Raw genomic sequence first — 21,072 nt, forward strand, 5'->3', positions numbered from 1 at the left:
AACCAATTCAATCATCTGGAAGAAAGGGTATCAGTGATTGAAGATCAAATGAATGAAATGAAGTGAGAAGAGAAGTTTAGGGGAAAAATAAAGATTAAAAAAAAAAGAACAAAGGCTCCAAGAAATATGGGATTATGTGAAAAGACCAAATCTATGTCTGATTGGTGTACCTGAAAGTGATGGGGAGAATGGAACCAAGTTGGAAAACATTCTGCAGGATCTTATCCAGGAGAACTTCCCCAACCTAGCAAGGCAGGCCAACATTCAAATTCAGGAAATACAGAGAATGCCACAAAGATACTCCTCGAGAAGAGCAACTCCAAGACACATAATTGTGAGACTCACCAAAGTTGAAATGAAGGAAAAAATGTTAAGGGCAGCCAGAGAGAAAGGTCACGTTACCAGTCAGACTAACAGTGGATCTCTCAACAGAAACTCTACAAGCCAGAGAGAGTGGGGGCCAATATTCACCATTCTTAAAGAAAAGAATTTTCAGCCCAGAATTTCATATCCAGCCAAACTAAGTTCCATAATTGAAGGAAAAATAAAATCCTTTACAGACAAGCAAGTGCTGAGAGATTTTGTCACCACTAGGCCAGACCTAGAAGAGCTCCTGAAGGAAGCACCAAACATGGAAAGGAACAACTGGTACCAGCCACTGCAAAAACATGCCAAAATGTAAAGACCATCAATGCTAGGAAGAAACTGCATCAGATAACGAGCAAAATAACCAGCTAACATTATAATGACAGAATCAAATTCATACATAACAATATTAACCTTAAATGTAAATTGACTAAATGGTCCAATTAAAAGACACAGATTAGCAAATTGGATAAAGAGTCAAGACCCATCAGTTTGCTGTATTTAGGAGACCCATCTCATATGCAGAGACACACATAGGCTCAAAATAAAGGGATGGAGGAAGGTCTATCAAGCAAATGGAAAACAAAAAAACTCAGAGGTTGCAATCCTAGTGTCTGCTAGAACAGACATTAAACCAACAAAGATCAAAAGAGACAAAGAAGGCCATTACATAATGGTAAAGGGATCAATTCAACAAGAAAAGCTAACTATCCTAAATATATATGTACCCAATACAGGAGCACCCAGATTCATAAAGCAAGTCCTTAGAGACTTACAAAGAGACTTAAACTCCCACACAGTAATAATGGGAGAATTTAACACCCCACTTTCAACATTAGACAGAACAGCGAGACAGAAGGTTAACAAGGATATCCAGGAATTGAACTCAGTTCTGCACCAAGCTGACCTAATAGACATCTACGAACTCTCCACCCCAAATCAACAGAATATACATTCTTCTCAGCACCATATTGCACTTATTCCAAAATTGACCACATAGTTGGAAGTAAAGCACTCCTCAGCAAATGTAAAAGAACATAAATTATAACAAACTATCTCTCAGACCACAGTACAATCAAACTAGAACTCAGGAATAAGAAACTCAATCAAAACCACTCAACTAACAGAAACTGAACAACCTGCTCCTGAATGACTACTGAGTACATAATGAAATGAAGACAGAAATAAAGATGTTCTTTGAAACCAATGAGAACAAAGACACAACATACCAGAATCTCTGGGACACATTTAAAGCAGTGTGTAGAGAGAAATTTATAGCACTAAATGTCCACAAGAGAAAGCAGGAAAGATATAAAATTGACACCCTAACATCACAATTAAAAGACCTAGAGAAGCAAGATCAAACACATTCAAAAGCTAGCAGAAGGCAAGAAATAACTAAGATCAGAGCAGAACTGAAGGAGATAGAGACACAAAAAACTCTTCAAAACATCAATGAATCCAGGAGCTAGTTTTTTGAAAAGATCAACAAAATTGATGTACCGCTAGCAAGACTAATAAAGAATAAAAAAGAGAAGAATCAAATAGACACAATAAAAAATGATAAAGGGAATATCACCAACGACCCCACAGAAATACAAACTACCATCAGATAATACTGTAAACACCTCTACACAAATAAACTAGAAAACCTGGAAGAAATCGATAAATTCCTGGGCACATAAACTCTCCCAAGACCAAACTAGGAAGAAGTTGAATCCCTGAATAGACCAATAACAGGCTCTGAAATTGAGGCAATAATTAATAGCCCACCAACCAAAAAAAGTCCAGGATCAGATGGATTCACAATCGAATTCTACCAGAGGTAAAAGGAGGAGCTGGTACCATTCCTTTTGAAACTATTCCAATCAATAGAAAAGAGGGAATCCTCCCTAACTCATTTTATGAGGCCAACATCATCCTGATACCAAAGCCTGGCGGAGACACATCAAAAAAAGAGAATTTTAGACCAATATCCCTGATGAACATCAATGCAAAAATCCTCAATAAAATACTGGCAAACCAAATCCAGCAGCACATCAGAAGCTTATCCACCATGATTAAGTGGGCTTCATCCCTGGGATGCAAGGCTGGTTCAACATACAAAAATCAATAAATGTAATCCAGCATATAAACAGAACCAAGGACAAAAACCACATGATTGTGTCAATAGATGCAGAAAGAAAATTCAACAGCTCTTCATGCTAAAAACTCTCAATAAATTCAGTATTGATGGGATGTATCTCAAAATAATAAGAGCTATTTATGACAGACCCAATATCACATTGAATGGGCAAAAACTAGAAGCATTCCCCTTGAAAACTGGCACAAGACAAGGATGCCTTCTCTCACCAGTCCTATTCAACATAGTGATGGAAGTTCTGGACAGGGCAATCAGGCAGGAGAAAGAAATAAAGGGTATTCAATTAGGAAAAGAGGAAGTCAAATTGTCCCTGTTTGCAGATGACATGATTGTATGACGTGATTGTAACCCCATCATCTCAGCCCAAAATCTCCTTAAGCTGATAAGCAACTTCAGCAAAGTCTCAGGATACAAAATCAATGTGCAAAAATCACAAGCATTCTTTCAATAACATTCAATAACAGACAAACAGAGAGCCAAATCATGAGTGAACTGCTATTCACAGTACCATCAAGGAGAATAAAATACCTAGGAATCCAACTTAAAGGGATGTGAAGGACCTCTTCAGGGAGAACTACCAACCACTGATCAATGAAATAAAAGAGGACACAAACAAATGGAAGAACATTCCATGCTCATAGATAGGAAGAATCAGTATCGTGAAAATGGTCATACTGCCCAATGTAATTTATAGATTCAATGCCATTCCTATTAAGCTACCAACAACTTTCTTCACAGAATTGGAAAAAACTGATTTAAAGTTCATATGGAACCAAAAAAGACCCCACATTGCCAAGACAATCCTAAGCCAAAAGAACAAAGCTGGAGGCATTACGCTACCTGACTTCAAACTATACTACAAGGCTATAGTGACCAAAACAGCATGGTACTGGTACCAAAACAGAGATATAGACCAATGGAACAGAACAGAACCCTCAGAAATAATACCACACATCTACAACTATCTGATCTTTGACAAACCTGAGAAAAACAAGAAATGGGGAAAGGATTCCCTATTTAATAAATGGTGCTGGGAAAACTGGCTAGCCACATGTAGAAAGCTGAAATTGGATCCCTTCCTTACACCTTATACAAAAACTAATTCAAGATGGATTAGAGACTTAAATGTTAGACCTAAAACCATAAAAACCCTAGAAGAAATCCTAGGCAATACCATTCAGGACATAGGCATGGGCAAGGACTTCATGTCTAAAACACCAAAAGCAATGGCAGCAAAAGCCAAAATTGACAAATGGGATCTAATTAAACTAAAGAGCTTCTGCACAGCAAAAGAAACTACCATCAGAGTGAACAGGCAACCTACAGAATGGGAGAAAATTTTGCAATCTACTCATCTGACAAAGGACTAATATCCAGAACCTACAAAGAACTCAAACAAATTTGCAAGAACAAAAGAAACAAAAGAAATCAAAAAATGGGCAAAGGATATGAACAGACATTTCTCAAAAAAAGACATTTGTACAGCCAACAGACACATGAAAAAATGTTCATCATCACTAGCCATCAGAAAAATGCAAATCAAATTCAGTGAGATACCATCTCACACCAGTTAGAATGGCGATCATTAAAAATTCAGGAAGGAACAGGTGCTGGAGAGGATGTGGAGAAATAGGAACACTTTTACACTGTTGGTGGGATTGTAAACTAGTTCAACTATTGTGGAAGACAGTGTGGCTATTCCTCAAAGATGTAGAACTGGAAATACCATTTGACCCAGCCATCCCATTACTGGATATATACCCAAAGTATTATAAATCATGCTGGTATAAAGACATATGCACACATATGTTTATTGCAGCACTATTCACAATAGCAAAGACTTGGAACCAACCCAAATGTCCATCAATGACAGACTGGATTAAGAAAATATGACACATATACACCACGGAATACTATGCAGCCACAAAAAAGAATGAGTTCATGTCCTTTGTAGGGAAATGGATGCAACTGGAAAACATCATTCTCAGCAAACTATTGCAAGAACGGAAAACCAAACACCACATGTTCTCAGTCATAGGTGGGAATTAAACAATGAGAACACTTGGACACAGGAAGGGGAACATCACACACTGGGGCCTGTTGTGGGGTGGGGGGAAGGGGGGACGGATAGCATTAGGAGATATACCTAATATAAATGACAAGTTAATGGGTGCAGCACACCAACATGGCACACGTATACATATATAACAAACCTGCACGTTGTACACTTGTACCCTAGAACATAAAGTACAATAAAAAAATAAAATAAAATAAAATAAACAGTTTCAGAGATTTGCTATACAGTATGTTGCTTATAGTTAGCAATACTGTACACTTAAAAGTTTGTCAAGAGGATAGATCTCACACTGAGAACAGAACATAGTTGAATGACATATTAAAAGTGTTGAATAACAAAATAAACAAATAAAATTAGACAAATTAGAATTTCTGATTTTGTAAAGAGGTCAAAGACACAGAATATAAAAGCAACATAAAAATGGGAGAAAATATTTGCAAATCATATATATGATAAGTCATTAATATTCAACATATATAGAGTTTTCATTTTTTTTTTTTTTTTTTTTTTTTTTTTTTTTTTAGACGGAGTCTCGCTCTGTTGCCCAAACTGGAGTGCAGTGTCAAGATCCCAGCTCACTGCAAGCTCCACCTCTTGGGTTCACACCATTCTCCTGCCTCAGCCTACCAAGTAGCTGGGACTACAGGCGCCCGCCACCATGCCAGGCTATATTTTTGTAATTTTAGTAGAGACAGAGACAGAGTTTCACTGTGTTAGCCAGGATGGTCTCGATCTCTTGACCTCGTGATCAGCCCGCCTCAGCCTTCCAAATGCTGGGATTACAGGCATGAGCCACCACGCCCAGCCCGAGAATTTTTTAAACAAAACAAAAATAACCTGATTCAAAATTATCAAAGGACTTGAATAGACACTTTTCCAAAGGAGATATATAAATGACCAGTAAACATATGAAAAAACACTTAGCATTACTAAATATTTGGAAATGCAAATCAAGGCCAAAATGAGGTACCACCTCATACCCAGTAGATATTATAAAAACAAACAGAAAACAAAACAAAACAATAACAACGAAATAACATGTTGATGAGGATGTGGAAAAATTGGAACCCTTGTGCACTATTGGTGAGAACATAAAATGGTACAGCCACTGTGGAAAACAGTGGCAGTTTCTCAAAAAATTAAAAATAGAATTACTATATGAGCCACCAATCACCCTTTCAGTTATATATCCAAAACATTGAAAGCAGAGTCTCAAAGAGATACTTGTATTCCCATTTTCACAGCAGCATTATTCACAGTAGATAAGATATAAAAGCAACCCTGTTTTCCATGTTTATGTAGAGTAATATATAAACAAAATGTGTTATATGCATATAATGAAATATTATTCAGCCTTAAGATGGAAGAAAGTGCTGATATACACTATGTCACCGATAAATCTTAAGAACCTTATGCTAAGTGAGATGAGCCAGTCACAAAATGTTAAATTCTATATGATTCCACTTGTATTTTGGTACTTAGAATTGTCAAAATCACAGAGACTCAAAGTAGAATGATGGCTGCCAGAGGATAAAGAAAAGAGAAATGGGGAGTTATTGTTTAACGTTATAGAGCTTTTGTTTTGCTAGATTAAATGAGTTTTAGAGATGGATAGTGATGATGGTTGCACAAGAATATGAATATACTTAATACCACAAAGTTTTACATTTAAAAATTAAGGTAGTACAAACAAAGAAAAAAATCTAGAGGTGGACAGTGAAGGGATGGTGCAGGGACACGACAGTGCCGTTGAGGATATCTGCTGGCTATTTTCTGCTTTGCCATTTTTATTGTCTACTTTCATTCCCATCTTCTGCAACTCTGGACGTCAATTCTCCATTCCAGACAAGCAAAGTATAAAGATGAATGCCAGAAGAGTCTGCACCCTCGCTTTATTTTAACAAAGAACCAAAGGTTTTCAGAAACTCCACCTAGCAGATTTCCTTTTAGATATTCTTATCTGTAAGTAGCAACACTGGGTTGAAAAATAGCTAGGAAGTAGGGCTTTTGGATTGCAGCTCTGTTAATCAACCAGTAACACAGTGAGAGATATAAATATGTGAAGAGTGATCAGGAATTTTTTCATTTAAAATGTGAAGTTACTCTGTAGCCTAGATATTTCTGACCAGATTCCATGTGTTCAGTGATATTATTTTCCTCCTGAATTGATTCGATAGGTAACTTGATTCCATCATGGTTTGATTTCTGTAAAATGCTCTTGAATTACTGGATTGAATTACTCAGTTATGGCTTTCAAACTGAACACTTGTAATATGTTACAACTTCAGATTGCTAGGAAACTTAGCATCTTTGTTTTTGTCTTGAAGCAATGTTATTTCCTAAATTTCTTTGAAATATGGCAATATAAATGAGCAATTAACATTTAAAAGTTGAGCATTTAACTTCATAATCAAAAGAGGAAACTTTAACAAGAGCAAAAATATGTGCATGAGAAAATGTGTGAAGTTAAAGTAACTTTGAATTTCAAAATAGTTGATTTAATAAGATTTTATAACACAGTACATATGGTTATAGAATAGTAAAACTTTAAACATTTAAGTCATATATATAAATCTTTATCATATATGCAATATGTAAAAATGTTTATGTATAAATAAATAGCTATATCTTTTTAGTATATATTACATATACTATAGTATTTAGTTATACTATATAAAAATACTTTCTGATATTTTTGAAAAAATATATATTTATATAAAAAACATGCACAATTGTATAAAATGTACATACATACATACACACATACATATATATAATCTTTACACACTACACTCAGATGTGCACAGAGAAAAAAAAGCTTCTTTGTTTTTTATATCTGATGTAATCTTCCTACTTAGACAATAATGTATAAATGTGTGTTTGAACAGGTGTGGAGTAGGTGTAATATGGGTCACACTTAAGTTACTTAGAACAGTATTTCAACATTATCTGTTTAAGACAATGTAAATACTCACTAGCTAAGCTGCCAAGCAAACCTCTCCTCCCTGACTTCATTCTAAAATTGTGGTCTAAATGTAACATGTATTTACCAGTCCTTTATGCTAGTAGAATTGCTTCTGTCTCTCTGGACACAGCTCTCAGACATAGCTATATATTCCGTGCCATAACCTATTAGATGGGGCCTCCCATGGAACGTATGGAAATTTTCTGGAGGCTTACATATTCCTGAAAACTACTGCGATTATTTCACCCAAATTTCTCTTACTTTCCCAGTCATCATTTCCTCTACTCCAAAATGTTTCTGCAGCTCCTCTTCATTTAAGGAGTGGTCCAAAGTGGCAGTGGGGGATGAGGAGGAGTACCTCTGCCACCTGCCTTCATGTCTCTTCTGTGTCTCCCTTTCTCTTCCCCATGATTCATAATAGAAGGAATTTCCCTTTTCTCTGTCTTTCTCGAAGAAATTCTAGATTTTCTATTCTTTCTTTTTTTCCTTCAGAGGGAAAGAAAGCCTCCTGGCTAATCTTTAATTTTAGGAAGGACCTCCACTCTACATCATGAATGAAACTCTATGATCTGAGTGAAGTTGACTTGTCTCATAACTGTTATAGCAACAAGATGACTTGCACTTAAGGATGAAAATGTTTTAAATTAATATTCTCTAAATACTACACCCATTATTGAATATATGTATTTGTCTTGTTTTATTGGCCTAAACAAAAAATGATTGAATTCTAAACTATAAATCCTCATTGTCCCATTGTTATTGAAAAGAATTTTAGATATAGTAGTGAAGATTTTTATTCAGACAGGAAAACCTTGTGTTCTATAAATAACATTTCTTGTACTTTCTTACAGATGGAAATTTTCAATATTCTGTCTAGCTCTTCTTTTTTCAGACATTTAAATAGAATAAGTTTTAAGATAATTTATTTCAGCATGTAATAAATAACATTATAATAAAAATAGCTATTTAAAGCATCTAACAATCTTCATTGAACTGACATTGTGTGTTCTATTAGTAAACATGATAGACACATTTCTTAATAAAATAATCTCAGAAATAATAATAATATTATTTCTGAGAATATATAGTGAATCTTGTTGACTATAGAAAAGAAATTGCACATTTGAAATTAAACACTCATGTTTTTAAGAAATAGATAAATGATAAGTGCTCCATAATTAAAGTGTTGCCTTATCTCTGATAGTTTTCTGCTTTCTTAATGAACAAATTGAAATATTCCTGATTGCTTTCTATACATAACATGAGTCTCTGCTCAGATAAATTCTAAGCATACGTGTATCTTAAACCATGTATTGAATGTCATTGAATTTCAATCATCTAATGTAAATGTAATAGCACAAAACAAATGGCTATGCTATGAGATGCTCACAAAATATAAAGAAATCAGTTTCTAGCCATGAAATGTTTAACAAATTTTGTGTCAGAAGCTGTAAAAATTAAATGATCAAAAAATAAATGATTTTTTGTGATTAAATAAAAAAAAACATACCTTCTCTTATCCTCTCTAGCATTAAAGCCAAATTGTTTATTAAATTCGTAATATTACACATTGCCCTTAAAAGTGTTCATTAAGTTGATTAACAAGAAAATGTGTTACAACTTTTTCATTAAATTATTGAGCAAAACACATTTCTGGTTTTCTTACATAGCTAAACATATGCTAATCAGAAAACCCAGTTATCTGACTTCCAGCTATTTACTCAGGAAATTAAAATTGTGTTATTTATCCATTGCTCAAAACTGTGTAATACAAGGCCCATTTACAAGGTCAAATTAACAGGACTTGGTGACTAATAAATTGCATGTATGAGATAAAATAACTTAGAAAATTAGTTGATTATTTTGCCATGTCATTTCCTGAGATAGGAAATACTAGAAGAGAATAAATAAGATACTCTTAATGTATGTTCTCATGAATTTGAAGCAATGCATTGTGTATTAATAGATGAATTTACACTGCTTTCTTTAACTGTGGCTTTATAACTCACTGTTTTTATACTATCACAAAAAATGAGCTGGATATTGTGGCTCAGGCCTATAACCCCAGCACTTTGAGAGGCCAAGGTGGGATTGAGATGAGAAGTTTGAGACCACCTAGGCAACATACTGAGACTTTGTCTCTACAAAAATAAAATAAAGAAATAAAAATTAGCTGGGCATAGTGGCGTGCACCAGTAGTCCCACCTACTTAGGAGACTGAGGTGGGAGAATCACTTGAGCCTAGGAGTTCAAAGCTGCAGTGAGCTATGATCGCACACTGCACTCCAGCGCGGGCAACAGAGTGAGATTTGTCTCAAAACAACAACAACAACAACAAAAATAAAAAATATGCTATATTAGTATCCTCCTTTCAGAGTCGTACTAGTTTATACAAATAAATGAGTATTCAAATTACAACAGTAGGCTGGGTCCGATGGCTCACGCCCGTAATCCCAGCACTTTGGGAGGCCAAGGCGGACAGATTGTTTGAGGTCAGGAGTTCAAGATCAGACTGGCCATCATAGTGAAACTCCGTCTGTACTAAAAATACAAAAATTAGCCAGGCGTGGTGGCACATGTCTGTAATCTCAGCTACTCAGGAGGCTGAGGCAGGGGAATTGTTTAAACCTGGGAGGCGGAGGTCGCAGTGAGCAGAGATCATGCCACTGCACTCCGGCCTGAGTGACAGAGTGAGACCTTGCCTCAAAAAAAAAAAAAAAAAAAAAAATTACAACAGAAGTATCTACTTGCATTTGAGACATATATTTTGAAAATTCTTCTAGGATATTAGACAAAATAAAATCTAAGACACATTTAAATTAAATAATCAACATGAAAGTGATCAATTATAGTATTTAGTACTAACATGCAAGTATTTCCAGCTAGTGCTATAATAAGTTAATACAGATTTTAAGGAAATATTCAGTGAGCAAACTCCTTTGATAGAAAATAGGTAACTTTTTGTTTATTAGGTTTATTAGTTTGAAATCTTTTTAATTTAATTGGCATTATATATATTCATATTTAAAATTAATTGTTGCGAACATGTGTTACCTGACATATTGTCCTAATAATTAATTAAAGTGATCTGTTTTCATTTACTAATTTTTAAGCTTGAAAAGTCTTCCCTTAATAAGACATAAACATTCTCTATGGCACAGATCCATATTGAAGCATATTGTTGCCATCCTTCTGAACCAATCGAGAAAAAATAAATAATTATGATTTACAGCTAGCCAATTTATAAATATTTCCATAGGTTCAGAACAATAGTCAATAGAACAAATGGATAGCCCTGAAATCCTCATTTTTACATAAGTATTTCTGAAGCAAGTGGTATTTAGAGAACTTTAAGAAATATATAAACTGGAAATTATTCTATTTATAGTTTTGACTATGTTTTCGTGAGACATGGATTTTTTTAATTTCATATAAAATTCAGTAAGAAATGAAGAAAATGCCTGCATAGTCCATAAATATCATCCCCTATTAGCACAAAATTATGGAATTGTTATTTGACTTCTTAGTTTACTTAGCAATCCAGTTGTATTCTTCATTATCCACTTAAGAGTCACAGTCTTAAACTGAGGATACAGAATAGTCTGAAAACATGAATAGAAATTTTAAAGAATAGGATGAGGAAAAACACTGGATTGATAAGTTAAAACAGTTAGGCTGGTACAAAAGGAGTCAGGAAATTTGAAGAAAAGCCAGCAAACTCCCGGGTCGCCATTCTTAGATTTTGGCTCCAGGCTGTAAATTTAAATGTCTTGTTAACCCTCAGGCAAACTGGGAACTACTGCAACTGTAAAAAACACATCTTCTTTACTGCTTTCAATTCTAAGGCAAATTTTAAAGAAACAACATTTGTTAAAATACTTTTTGTCATAAAAGCATGGTAGCATTTTGGGAGAACATTGGAAAACATATAAAAGTCACAAGAGGAAAATGAAATGATCTGGATTCCATCTAGTCAAGTAGCACTTGAATTTCTTTAAACATACTTACATATGTCAACACACATGTGTATGTTTGTGTGAATGCATCTTTTAAATTAAATAATTTTAAGAAAATGTAACACAGATAATAATGCGCAAACTATAATTCTACAGCTTAATGAATTTTTACATAGTAAACACACCTATATAACCACTATTCATAACAAAAAACAGAAATTAATCAGCATTCCAGAAGCTCAGTTTTGTGATCATTTCTGTTGCTATTCTATCTTCCTCTTCAAAGTGATCTGTATTATAATTTTTATCACCATGTAGGGATTATGCCTGTTTTTGAAGTTTATATAAATAGAATCATATAGTATGTATTATTTTATGTCCTAGAAACTTAGGTTCATGAAATTAATCTATGTGATTACTTATAGCAGTAGTTTGTACATTCTCAGTACTTCATGTGATTCCATTTCATATATAAAACACAATCTGTATAACCATCTACTATCGATGGACATTTGGGTTGTTTCCAGATTTTGACTATATAATGCTTTTCTGACCATCTTTGTATGTGTCTTTAAATAAAAATTTTATTTAACTTTAAATACAAAAATGTGTGTGAATCACATATGAATAGAAGCATAAATTTTCAAAGGGTAAGCCAATACACAGATAAAGAAATAAGCCATCACTAACACCCAAGAATTCCCTGGTATGCATGGTAATTTTGTAATGACTACTGAATACTGCGCATGAAAAAAATTATACAGGCTTGGGATGAAGTTACATTACTAAAAAGAATATTTGCTTTTGCTTCTGTTAAAATAGGGGCAGATCACCTTAATCCAATCAGAGTTACAATATTGGGTTTACATTTGTGTGAGGTCTGGTCTTTTTCCCAAGCACCATAACTCGCATGGTATAGAACTTCCATGACCCCAACAGAAAGCATTGGGTAGTTACCAAGATCTGTCTTGTAGCAGCTACAAAAAAAAAAAAAAAAAAAAAAAAAAAAAAAAAAAAAAATTCACTTGACCCCTTAGCCCCATGACTGCTGCAAAACCTCTTCAGCTTCACTCAAGTCACTTCTTAATGCTCAGCATTTTAGCCTCTCACTACAAAGCACTTACTAATTAATGGAAATTGCATTTGTTTTAAACAGAAGGTGGATAATTCTCTCATGACAGTATCACCTTGCTTTTTCCTCCTCCTTTTTATTTATAGTTACTAAATATTTAATACCATAGCATACCAGGTTTCTTACTTTCCAGGTTAATATTCTTTCTCTCTGTACCTTTGCTCTCAGCCTTCTGTGATCAGCCCCACACTGTGACAGAGTTAGGTAGAGGTTCTGTGCTGTACTCAGGCTTTGATTAGAGAGAGCAGTTTCCAGCTTGAGTCACACATGATGATAGTCATTGATTGTGAAGAAGTCATTGACCTACATAATGTTGACTGCAGCAGGCCAGGGATTTAACTTTTAATAGTGTGTGGTAGCACACACTATTGGTCGATTTACCTGCACATCATTTCCATAACGTGTATGCTTGTAAGATAATCATTTCATGCCTAGTACATGATACTCAAACTCTTGGTTTAAATGTACACCTAGAGAATTATTAAGGCAGCATTTTCTGATAGCATGAGCTTTCCAGAAAATGCCCATTTGATGTACCATGCTATTTTATAAAGTACTGTTTTTTAAAAAAAAAACAGTAAAAAAAAATACAAGCAGCAAAAACTACAGAAATGGCACATTTCAGAGATAAAGCAGCGTATGTGTGTATAAACAAAAGCTTGCCACCCATAAAATGTGAACAAGATAAAGGTAAAACCGTTTTCTGAAAGTAAGCCTCCAGGAAATACTTGACATTTCCAAAAAGATGTTTGCCCTTTAATATCATCATTTGCTTTTCCCGTCTGTTTTTTTGAAGTCGAAAGCTTCTTTGCAAGCTTCTTTTAGTTTTTTAGTTTTATTTATTTATTTTTTTTATTTTTTGGAAAGGTAAGGATTAGAAAGAAAAATGAGATGCTTTTCAGATAGACAAATGCCAAGATGACTACTTAAATGAATTCTAAGTAAAAATAGCTCTTCTCACATTTAATGCTTGTTTTTCTTTAAGACCTCAACTGCCACAGTAAACGTGGTGGTGACAGATGTCAATGACAATGCTCCAGTGTTTGATCCTTATCTGCCAAGAAATTTATCTGTGGTGGAGGAAGAAGCCAATGCCTTTGTGGGTCAAGTAAAAGTAAGTGGAATATTTATGTAGATCTTATATGTATTTTTATCAAAGAGCGTAAGTTTGTTTTTTCAAAGAGCGTAAGTTTATTACATTTTAATTCTGAAAAGAAACTCAGCTAATGTAATCTGTTAAATGACTGTGCTGGATATTCTTCAATACTTTAAAAAATGAATAATATCCTATATATTTTAATTAACTTTCAAGGATACAGATTTACATTTTATAATTATTGTGTAATTTAAACATTGATTAATATGATAGTATGCTAATTTAATACATATTTCTGAATCAAAACATTTTACAGAAGCATGTAATTAAGTATACTACTGGGTATGGATGTGGACATTTAGACCTCAAAAAATATAAAAAATACATATATTTAGATTTGAACTCATTTCATTATATAAATATTATCTTTAGAGTCTACCGTGTGTGTCTAATATTTTGCACAACCCCCTTTTCCAGCACTCAGAAGGTTTACTCTTCGTATGTTCTTCTAAGTGCTTCTGGGACCTACCTGGACATATTAGCCGGTTTCTGTGGTTCATTTGATGAATAATTCCTTTATTGTTAAAGCAGAGACAGTACTTCCTCATTTCAGCCATTCTTGGTCTTGAACATAGTAATTGGTCTAGAAGTCACAGAGAAGGAAAATTTTGAGGAAGATGTGCACGATTTGAAGCATCAACCTCAGATGAGGTGTTTATGTGGTCTCCAGGGAAGGAAAGAATCTTGCTTTAGTGAGGTGTGAGCCACCCAGATGTTCCAAACTCAGAGTTCAGGGTCCTACTCCTTCCCTGTGAAGTTTCTGCCTTTTCCACAGAAGGCTTGCTGGTGCTTTGAAGTGAGCCTTCTCTACTGTTCTACTATTCTTGTAACCAGGCACAAGGTCTGATTTTTAGTTTAATCTCCTTTAAACTGCAAAAGGAGAGGGTTGCTTTAAATGATGTTATAGAGATCTTGTGACATCACGTCCTGAGATTTTGACTGACCAGTGTAAGCTTTTTTGAAAGTCATTTTTTTTTCCCTTCAAATCACTGACAATACTTACAACTACCAACTCCACAGTCATTATCATTATCATTGTCACTATCTCAGTCAAATTCTGGAAATATTGCATAAGGCATACATAACCTTATATGTTTATGCCATCCCAATGCACATAGGGAATAATCTTGTTCATTGGGATGTTATAAAATGCCAACTGGTCTTGATGCCAACTGTTCCCACACCATAGTACCTCTGGTGTCCAATGTCTTACTGTGGATTCTCCAACAAAAAATCTGGACACAAAATATTCATGTACAAATATTTTTTGAGAAGTACAGATAACAGTGATAAGGAAGTGAGAAAGTGAGGCAAAGAAGAGAAGGCAACCAGTAACAAGTTTGCTATTAAACCAGCTATCACGAGGAGAACTGAAATTTCATTCCAAGGGCAAACTCTACAAAAAGATGCAAACTCATGCATCAAAGTTATCTCTCCTGATAATTGTAATTGTCCAGTTCCTGAGAAGTTATGGAACTAGAAAACATATACACTAAATCCTAAGAGTAGTTAGCTACAGTGTTGGGCAATGGGCTGCCAAGTTTTTGGATTTTCTTGCCTCCAGCAGAAGCAAGTAGTCAAATTCCCTCTGCAAAATCTGATAGAAGGGCATTGAGTCAGGCTGTAGATACTGATGGCAGCAGTGGCCCATCTGGAGCAGCCACTGGCAAGACACTAGCTACAGCAGAGGAGGTATGACCAGGGCTACATGCTCTAGGGAGACGGTGGGAGCAAGGAACAGGCAGGAACCTAACCCCCTTCCAAGTTGGAAGGGTGCGAGCCCTGCCATCCTGGGCATAGCTCCAGCTGCCCAGCTGTGGCTGCAGACCTAGGCATCTCTGTGCTCTCAGGGACCCAGGAAGCTCCCCTACCCCCCCAGAATCGGAAGTGCCTGTTCCCCCTGCCTGTTCTCTTCCAGCTCCTGGCAACCCTTCCAATTTTGAAGCAAAGTTGAGGCCGAGTCCACGTGCTGTCATAACCAGGCTGGGTGTGTGCAAGCTGGGGTTGGTGCTGACATGCCAGACCCCAGCCACCTCAGCCTCCTGTGGACTTTGGGCACCAACGAGCATGGAAGGGAGGCCAAGAGGGGACAGAGGGCTGCTCACTGTGGGCCTGCAGAAACTCCTCACAAACAGCCTGGGCACCATGAACAACATGATTGATGGCAGCAGGACACAGACAGGCTCCTGGGTGGAAAGCAGGGGGTCCCTGGTGAAGCCCCACCTTCAAGCCAGGGATGGCCTGAAGCCTGGGGACCAGGCTATTAGTTCCGGTGGAGTCCATGGCCTGGAGTGAAAACGTACGGTGCTTTTTCCGGGCCTGTCCATGGCCACCCGTAAACCAATCAGCATGTACTTCCTCCTTTCTGACCCCATAAAAACCCTGGAGCTATCCAGACACATAGACATCAAGACTACCGGCTGCAGAAGGGAGCTCCCCTCTTCGTGTCTCCTGGGACCACCTTCTGCAGAAAGGAACTACCCGTTCCAGGTCTTCTCTCTGCTGAGAGCTGGACACTCATGGGGACAACCTGCCTATGAATAGGAGCTACACACTTCGGTCTCCCGAGAGCCGTCTGTCGTTCAGTAAAGCTCCTCTACATGTTGTTAGCTCTCCAGCTGTCCGCGTACCTCACTCTTCCTGGCTGTGGGCCAGAACTCCGGACCCACCAAATGGCAGGAATGAAAGAGCTGTAACACAAACAGGGCTAACACACGGCAGCCACCCCACTCACCATGTTGCGGGCAGCAAAAAGGAGAGAAGAGTGGCGGCTCTTCAGGGAGCCCCTCGTCCATACGCGGATGCTCACAGCAGAAGCCGCTTGCCGTGTATCTGATTCAATCAAAGGCTTGCCCGGAGAGGGCGCCTGGAGCTACCAGTCCCGCCACAGCAGTCAGCGTGCCTGGCTATGCACAGTGACAAGACCCCGCACTTGCTCACTCATTGCACCCCTCGCTGCTCTGAGCCTGGCTTGCCCTGGGAAAGTGTGGGATTTAAGCCAGTAGCCTGAGCCAAGCACAGCCTGCCAGGTCAAGTGGGTGATACAAACACAGCTAGTCTGAGCAAAACTCGGACAAAGGCGCCACCAGCCACAGAGGCTTCTGGCTGGAAAAGCAACACCCTTAGGATCCAGAGACAGTAACAGGAGATGGAAGTTGGTCAAAGCATACCAGATGCTCTGAGGGACATGCATAGGGCACTGACAATTTTTGCTACGCCAAGAAAGCAAGGTAATAAAGTCTATAACAGGGGTATGTGCAAAAAATATCAGCAAAGGAGAAATGCTGAAGTTCACTCATGAAGGAAGAATACAGGTAAGAGGGAAGTGGAGAGGAGTTGGAATCTGTTAGGGAAAGTTAGTTGTATAAGTAAAGGCAGAGAGAAATGAGAGTATGACATAGTATAGTTACAATAAATAAGACATACCATGTCATAAACACTTTTCTGTACCATGTTGTAGAAGGTGAAGGGGGAACCACTAAAGGGTCTGAGGTATGGCAACATCAGATTTGTATTTTATAAAAATTACTCCTGATAGGCCAGGCACGATAGCTCACACCTGTAATCCCAGCACTCTGGGAGGCCGAGGAGGGCAGATCATGAGGTGAGGAGATTGAGACCATCCTGGATAACACGGTGAAACCCCGTCTGTACTAAAAATACAAAAAAATTAGCCGGGCCTGGTGGTGGGCGCCTGTAGTCCCAGCTACTCGGGAGGCTGAGGCAGGAGAATGGCGCGAAGGCGGGAGGCGGAGCTTGCTGTGAGACAAGATGGCACCACTGCACTCCAGCCTGGGCGACAGAGCCAGACTCCATCTAAAAATAAATAAATAAATAAATAAATAAATAATAAAATAAATAAATAAATAAATATTACTCCTGATATATTGAAATGGGAGATTCTAAATCCAGAAGACAGAACTAGAAGGAAATTTTAATAACCCAGGCATAATGAGGCTTGAACTAATGTAATAGTCTTAATTAATGCTAATTATATGTTACAGTTGTCAATTTAAAATGCCACATTGCTGAAAACTGAAAACCTTCGTTTAGCCATATATATATATTAACTATTCGGTTAAAAACAAGTATTGAAATTATTTACAAAAATGATCTTTCCCATTTTCTTAATTTATTCAGCTTGGAGAGATAAAGCCCATATGGAATATATAAGTAAAAACACACAAGTAGACATCAATGTGATGATTAACTTTTAGTTAAATTTCTTTTCCTTTCTTTCTTTCTTTTTTTTTTTTTTGCACTTTTCCTAGTGATTCTTTGTTCTTGAAGGAATTATTGTGTTAACCTTTTTGTTGTCTCCTGATTCTTAAATTTGATAAGCAATGGCCTCTATAATTTATTTCAGTTTTTAAAATTGAAATATGGACCTTAGCCTGGTCTTTAGGCAATAACTTGTTTTCATAAAAACTAAAATGATACTGAAAGTAAAAAGGAAGAGAAAAACATCCAAGACAGGCTGCATCCAACTGATTCTGCACAGTGTAATGTTTATGGGATGGAATTTTGATGCTCATAATGGTCCTCTGTTGCTACCTAATGATAATTATATATTAATTTCACTAAATGACTCATGCTGTGCTTTAAAATTTAATTTTAATTGTCATCAAAAACTATTAAGACTCACTTAAAATCAAGATACATATTGTTAATTACTATACTGAATTTGAGTTATCAAATTTGTGTTTATATTCTATTGATATTTTAATATGAATAATCCAACATTTGAATTAAAATGCTGAAGGGAGTTTTCATTTACTCTTTTTGTTTGTTTCTTGAGACAGAATCTCACTCTTGTCACCCAGGCTGGAGTGCAGTGGAGCGACCTTGGTTCACTGCAACCTCTGCCGCCCAGGTTCAAACTTCTCCTGCCTCGGCCCCTGGAGTAGCTGGGATTACAGGCACCCTCCACCATGCCTAGCAAATTTGCATACTTTTAGTAGAGATGGGGTTATGCCATGTTAGCCAGGCTGATCTTGAACTTCTGACCTCAGGTGATCTACCCACCTTGGCCTCCCAAAGTGCTGGGATTACAGATGTGAGCCACCACACCTGGCCTCATTTACTTTTTAAAGGTAGTGTTGTAGTAACAAATAATAACTAAGGAATACTTTTAAAGCAAATGTATGGATTACACATAGCAAAATGTTTTATCTAGTGTATTAAAAAATAACCTACCCATCAACAGTTTTTAATGTATATCTTTCTATTCACAAGGTATCATAATATACCTTGTGCATTTAGAATTGAAAACTGTAAAAATATGTATGAAAAGATGTACTCAAAATAAAACCTAGTAAATACAGTAAGTATGTACTCTATGTCAAGTGTCAAATGGGTGATATAAATTCTTTGCCGCAAGGAAAAAGAGACATTATAATAGACTGAGATGGCCAGGTCAGGGTTCGTGAGAAAAGCAAATTATTCCTGGTTCTTTTCAACGTATTATATAATTGTATATATAACTGACAACTGTAATATATAATTATCATTTAAAAAAGAAAATAAAAATATGAGCCAAAAAATGTAATACAAAATATAATCCAGCTGAAGAAGCAATTTGAGGACTCTAAGTCAATATTCTGACAATAATGGAAGTGCTGTTTAAAGGAGTTCTGGAAAAATGGTTAAAAATATGTTGAGTTCAGATGGGGCCTAATGAAATAGTGAATGATATGAAGACTTAGTCAGTATAATATTTTGTTTAGTATTCTCCGAAGTATTTCACAGGAGACAGAATCTAGAGGATCTGTATGCCTATCTTGACTGTGGACCACAAGCATGCAAATAATTGATCTTTAGAATGGATCTTAGATATGAGAGGCCTCTTACTAGAGGCCTCATACTCAACTGCAGAACTCTCAGATGATCCCAAGTCTTTGGGGGAGCAGATGCCAGTAGAAGTCCCAAAATGCAGTCACATTCTGATCAAATCTGCTGGCCTGGTCTTGGACCCCTCAAGTCTCAAAGGAACAGGCGTTTTCCACTTGGGAATATACAACAGCAGAGCATGATATAACTTCTGTGAAGGTCCATTCAGGCTTTAGATAGACTGACTCTAAGCTAGTCTCCTAAATCTGTGTCCAGCTTTCCAGTCACTTACCTTTAAAAGCCTGTTTTATACAGGAGCATGACTTCTAGACTCACCACACAGGGACCCCAGACTTCTCATCTTACCTAGCAACCCTCACCTCTTATGTTTCTTACATATTTTAATGAGAAGACAACTCCCTGGTCACTTGGTTCATCCTGTCACTAGATCACATGACTCCATGAATCCAGACCCAGCATCCCGACAAGATAGAGAACTTAATGAAGAGCTTAAAATATAGACCACGGAATAAAACTACCTGAGTTCAAATTTGACTTGCCAAAATAACTAATGCAATCTTGGATAACTAATGTAGCTTTTCTGGGACTGGACTTCACTATCTGCAAAATGGAGATGATAATAGAATTCATCTCAAGTAGTGATTTGAAGGATTAATACATACATGTAATATATGTACAGGTTTAAAATAAGGAATGGAGCTAATATGCACTTCATTTGCATTATTATAATTATGTTAAATACTAAATAATGTGTAAAGTATGGCTAACTATGATATTATAGAAAGTAATATTTTTTACAATACTATGAACTAAATGCAGACAATTGTTTATGATTTTTCAAAATGCGGTAGTTGCACTCTTGCATTTTCCTAATATTACCATATATAGAGAACATTTTAATGGAAGTACTGTTCTGAAGAAAGTATAAAATCTTAAACTGATAAATGATTCTCTTCTACTGCATCACTACAAACAATCATAGTCAGTCAGATCGTAAACAGCATTTATCCTTTTTAAGTGTATTAGCTGAAGCTTGGTCTTTGATAATAAAAAATGTACAAATCAACATTTAGTACATGAACATGTATATGTGTATAGTCACATTTGTAGGATGTTTTAGAAATTTAAAGTAAATGAAAAATATTTGTTATTATCAAAATAGAGCTCATGGTTGCAATCCTGATTTATGTATTTTTCTTTATTCATCTTAAAATAAGTCCAGCTAGTGGGATATGTAGAGCTTACATTGAAAAAAGCATATTGGATAGACTGACAGCTATAATAAAAAATCAGTAATAATGACTATCAATTTTTGAATTCTTACAATGTGTCATGAACTATTCTAAATGGTTTCCATTGTATATATTTGAATTACTTTCAAATGTTTGGTCTTAACCACTATACTATACAGGATTCTCCAATAACCA

The 21,072-nt window shown here is 36.2% G+C and overlaps 1 protein-coding gene across 3 annotated transcripts in view; it reads left to right on the top strand.

Annotated features, from left to right (window-relative positions):
• PCDH15 (protocadherin related 15) overlaps positions 1-21,072 on the top strand; it is a 1,784,920-nt gene that overhangs the window by 1,534,733 nt on the left and 229,115 nt on the right. For all 3 annotated transcript variants that reach the window (XM_050805159.1, XM_050805156.1, XM_050805157.1), the window contains one exon: positions 13,625-13,753. In XM_050805159.1, the coding sequence (XP_050661116.1) occupies positions 13,625-13,753 (129 nt within the window). The remainder of the gene's footprint in view (positions 1-13,624; positions 13,754-21,072) is intronic.

The sequence above is a fragment of the Macaca thibetana genome, chromosome 9, assembly GCF_024542745.1.
Source record: "Macaca thibetana thibetana isolate TM-01 chromosome 9, ASM2454274v1, whole genome shotgun sequence".
Taxonomy (NCBI): Eukaryota; Metazoa; Chordata; class Mammalia; order Primates; family Cercopithecidae; genus Macaca; species Macaca thibetana.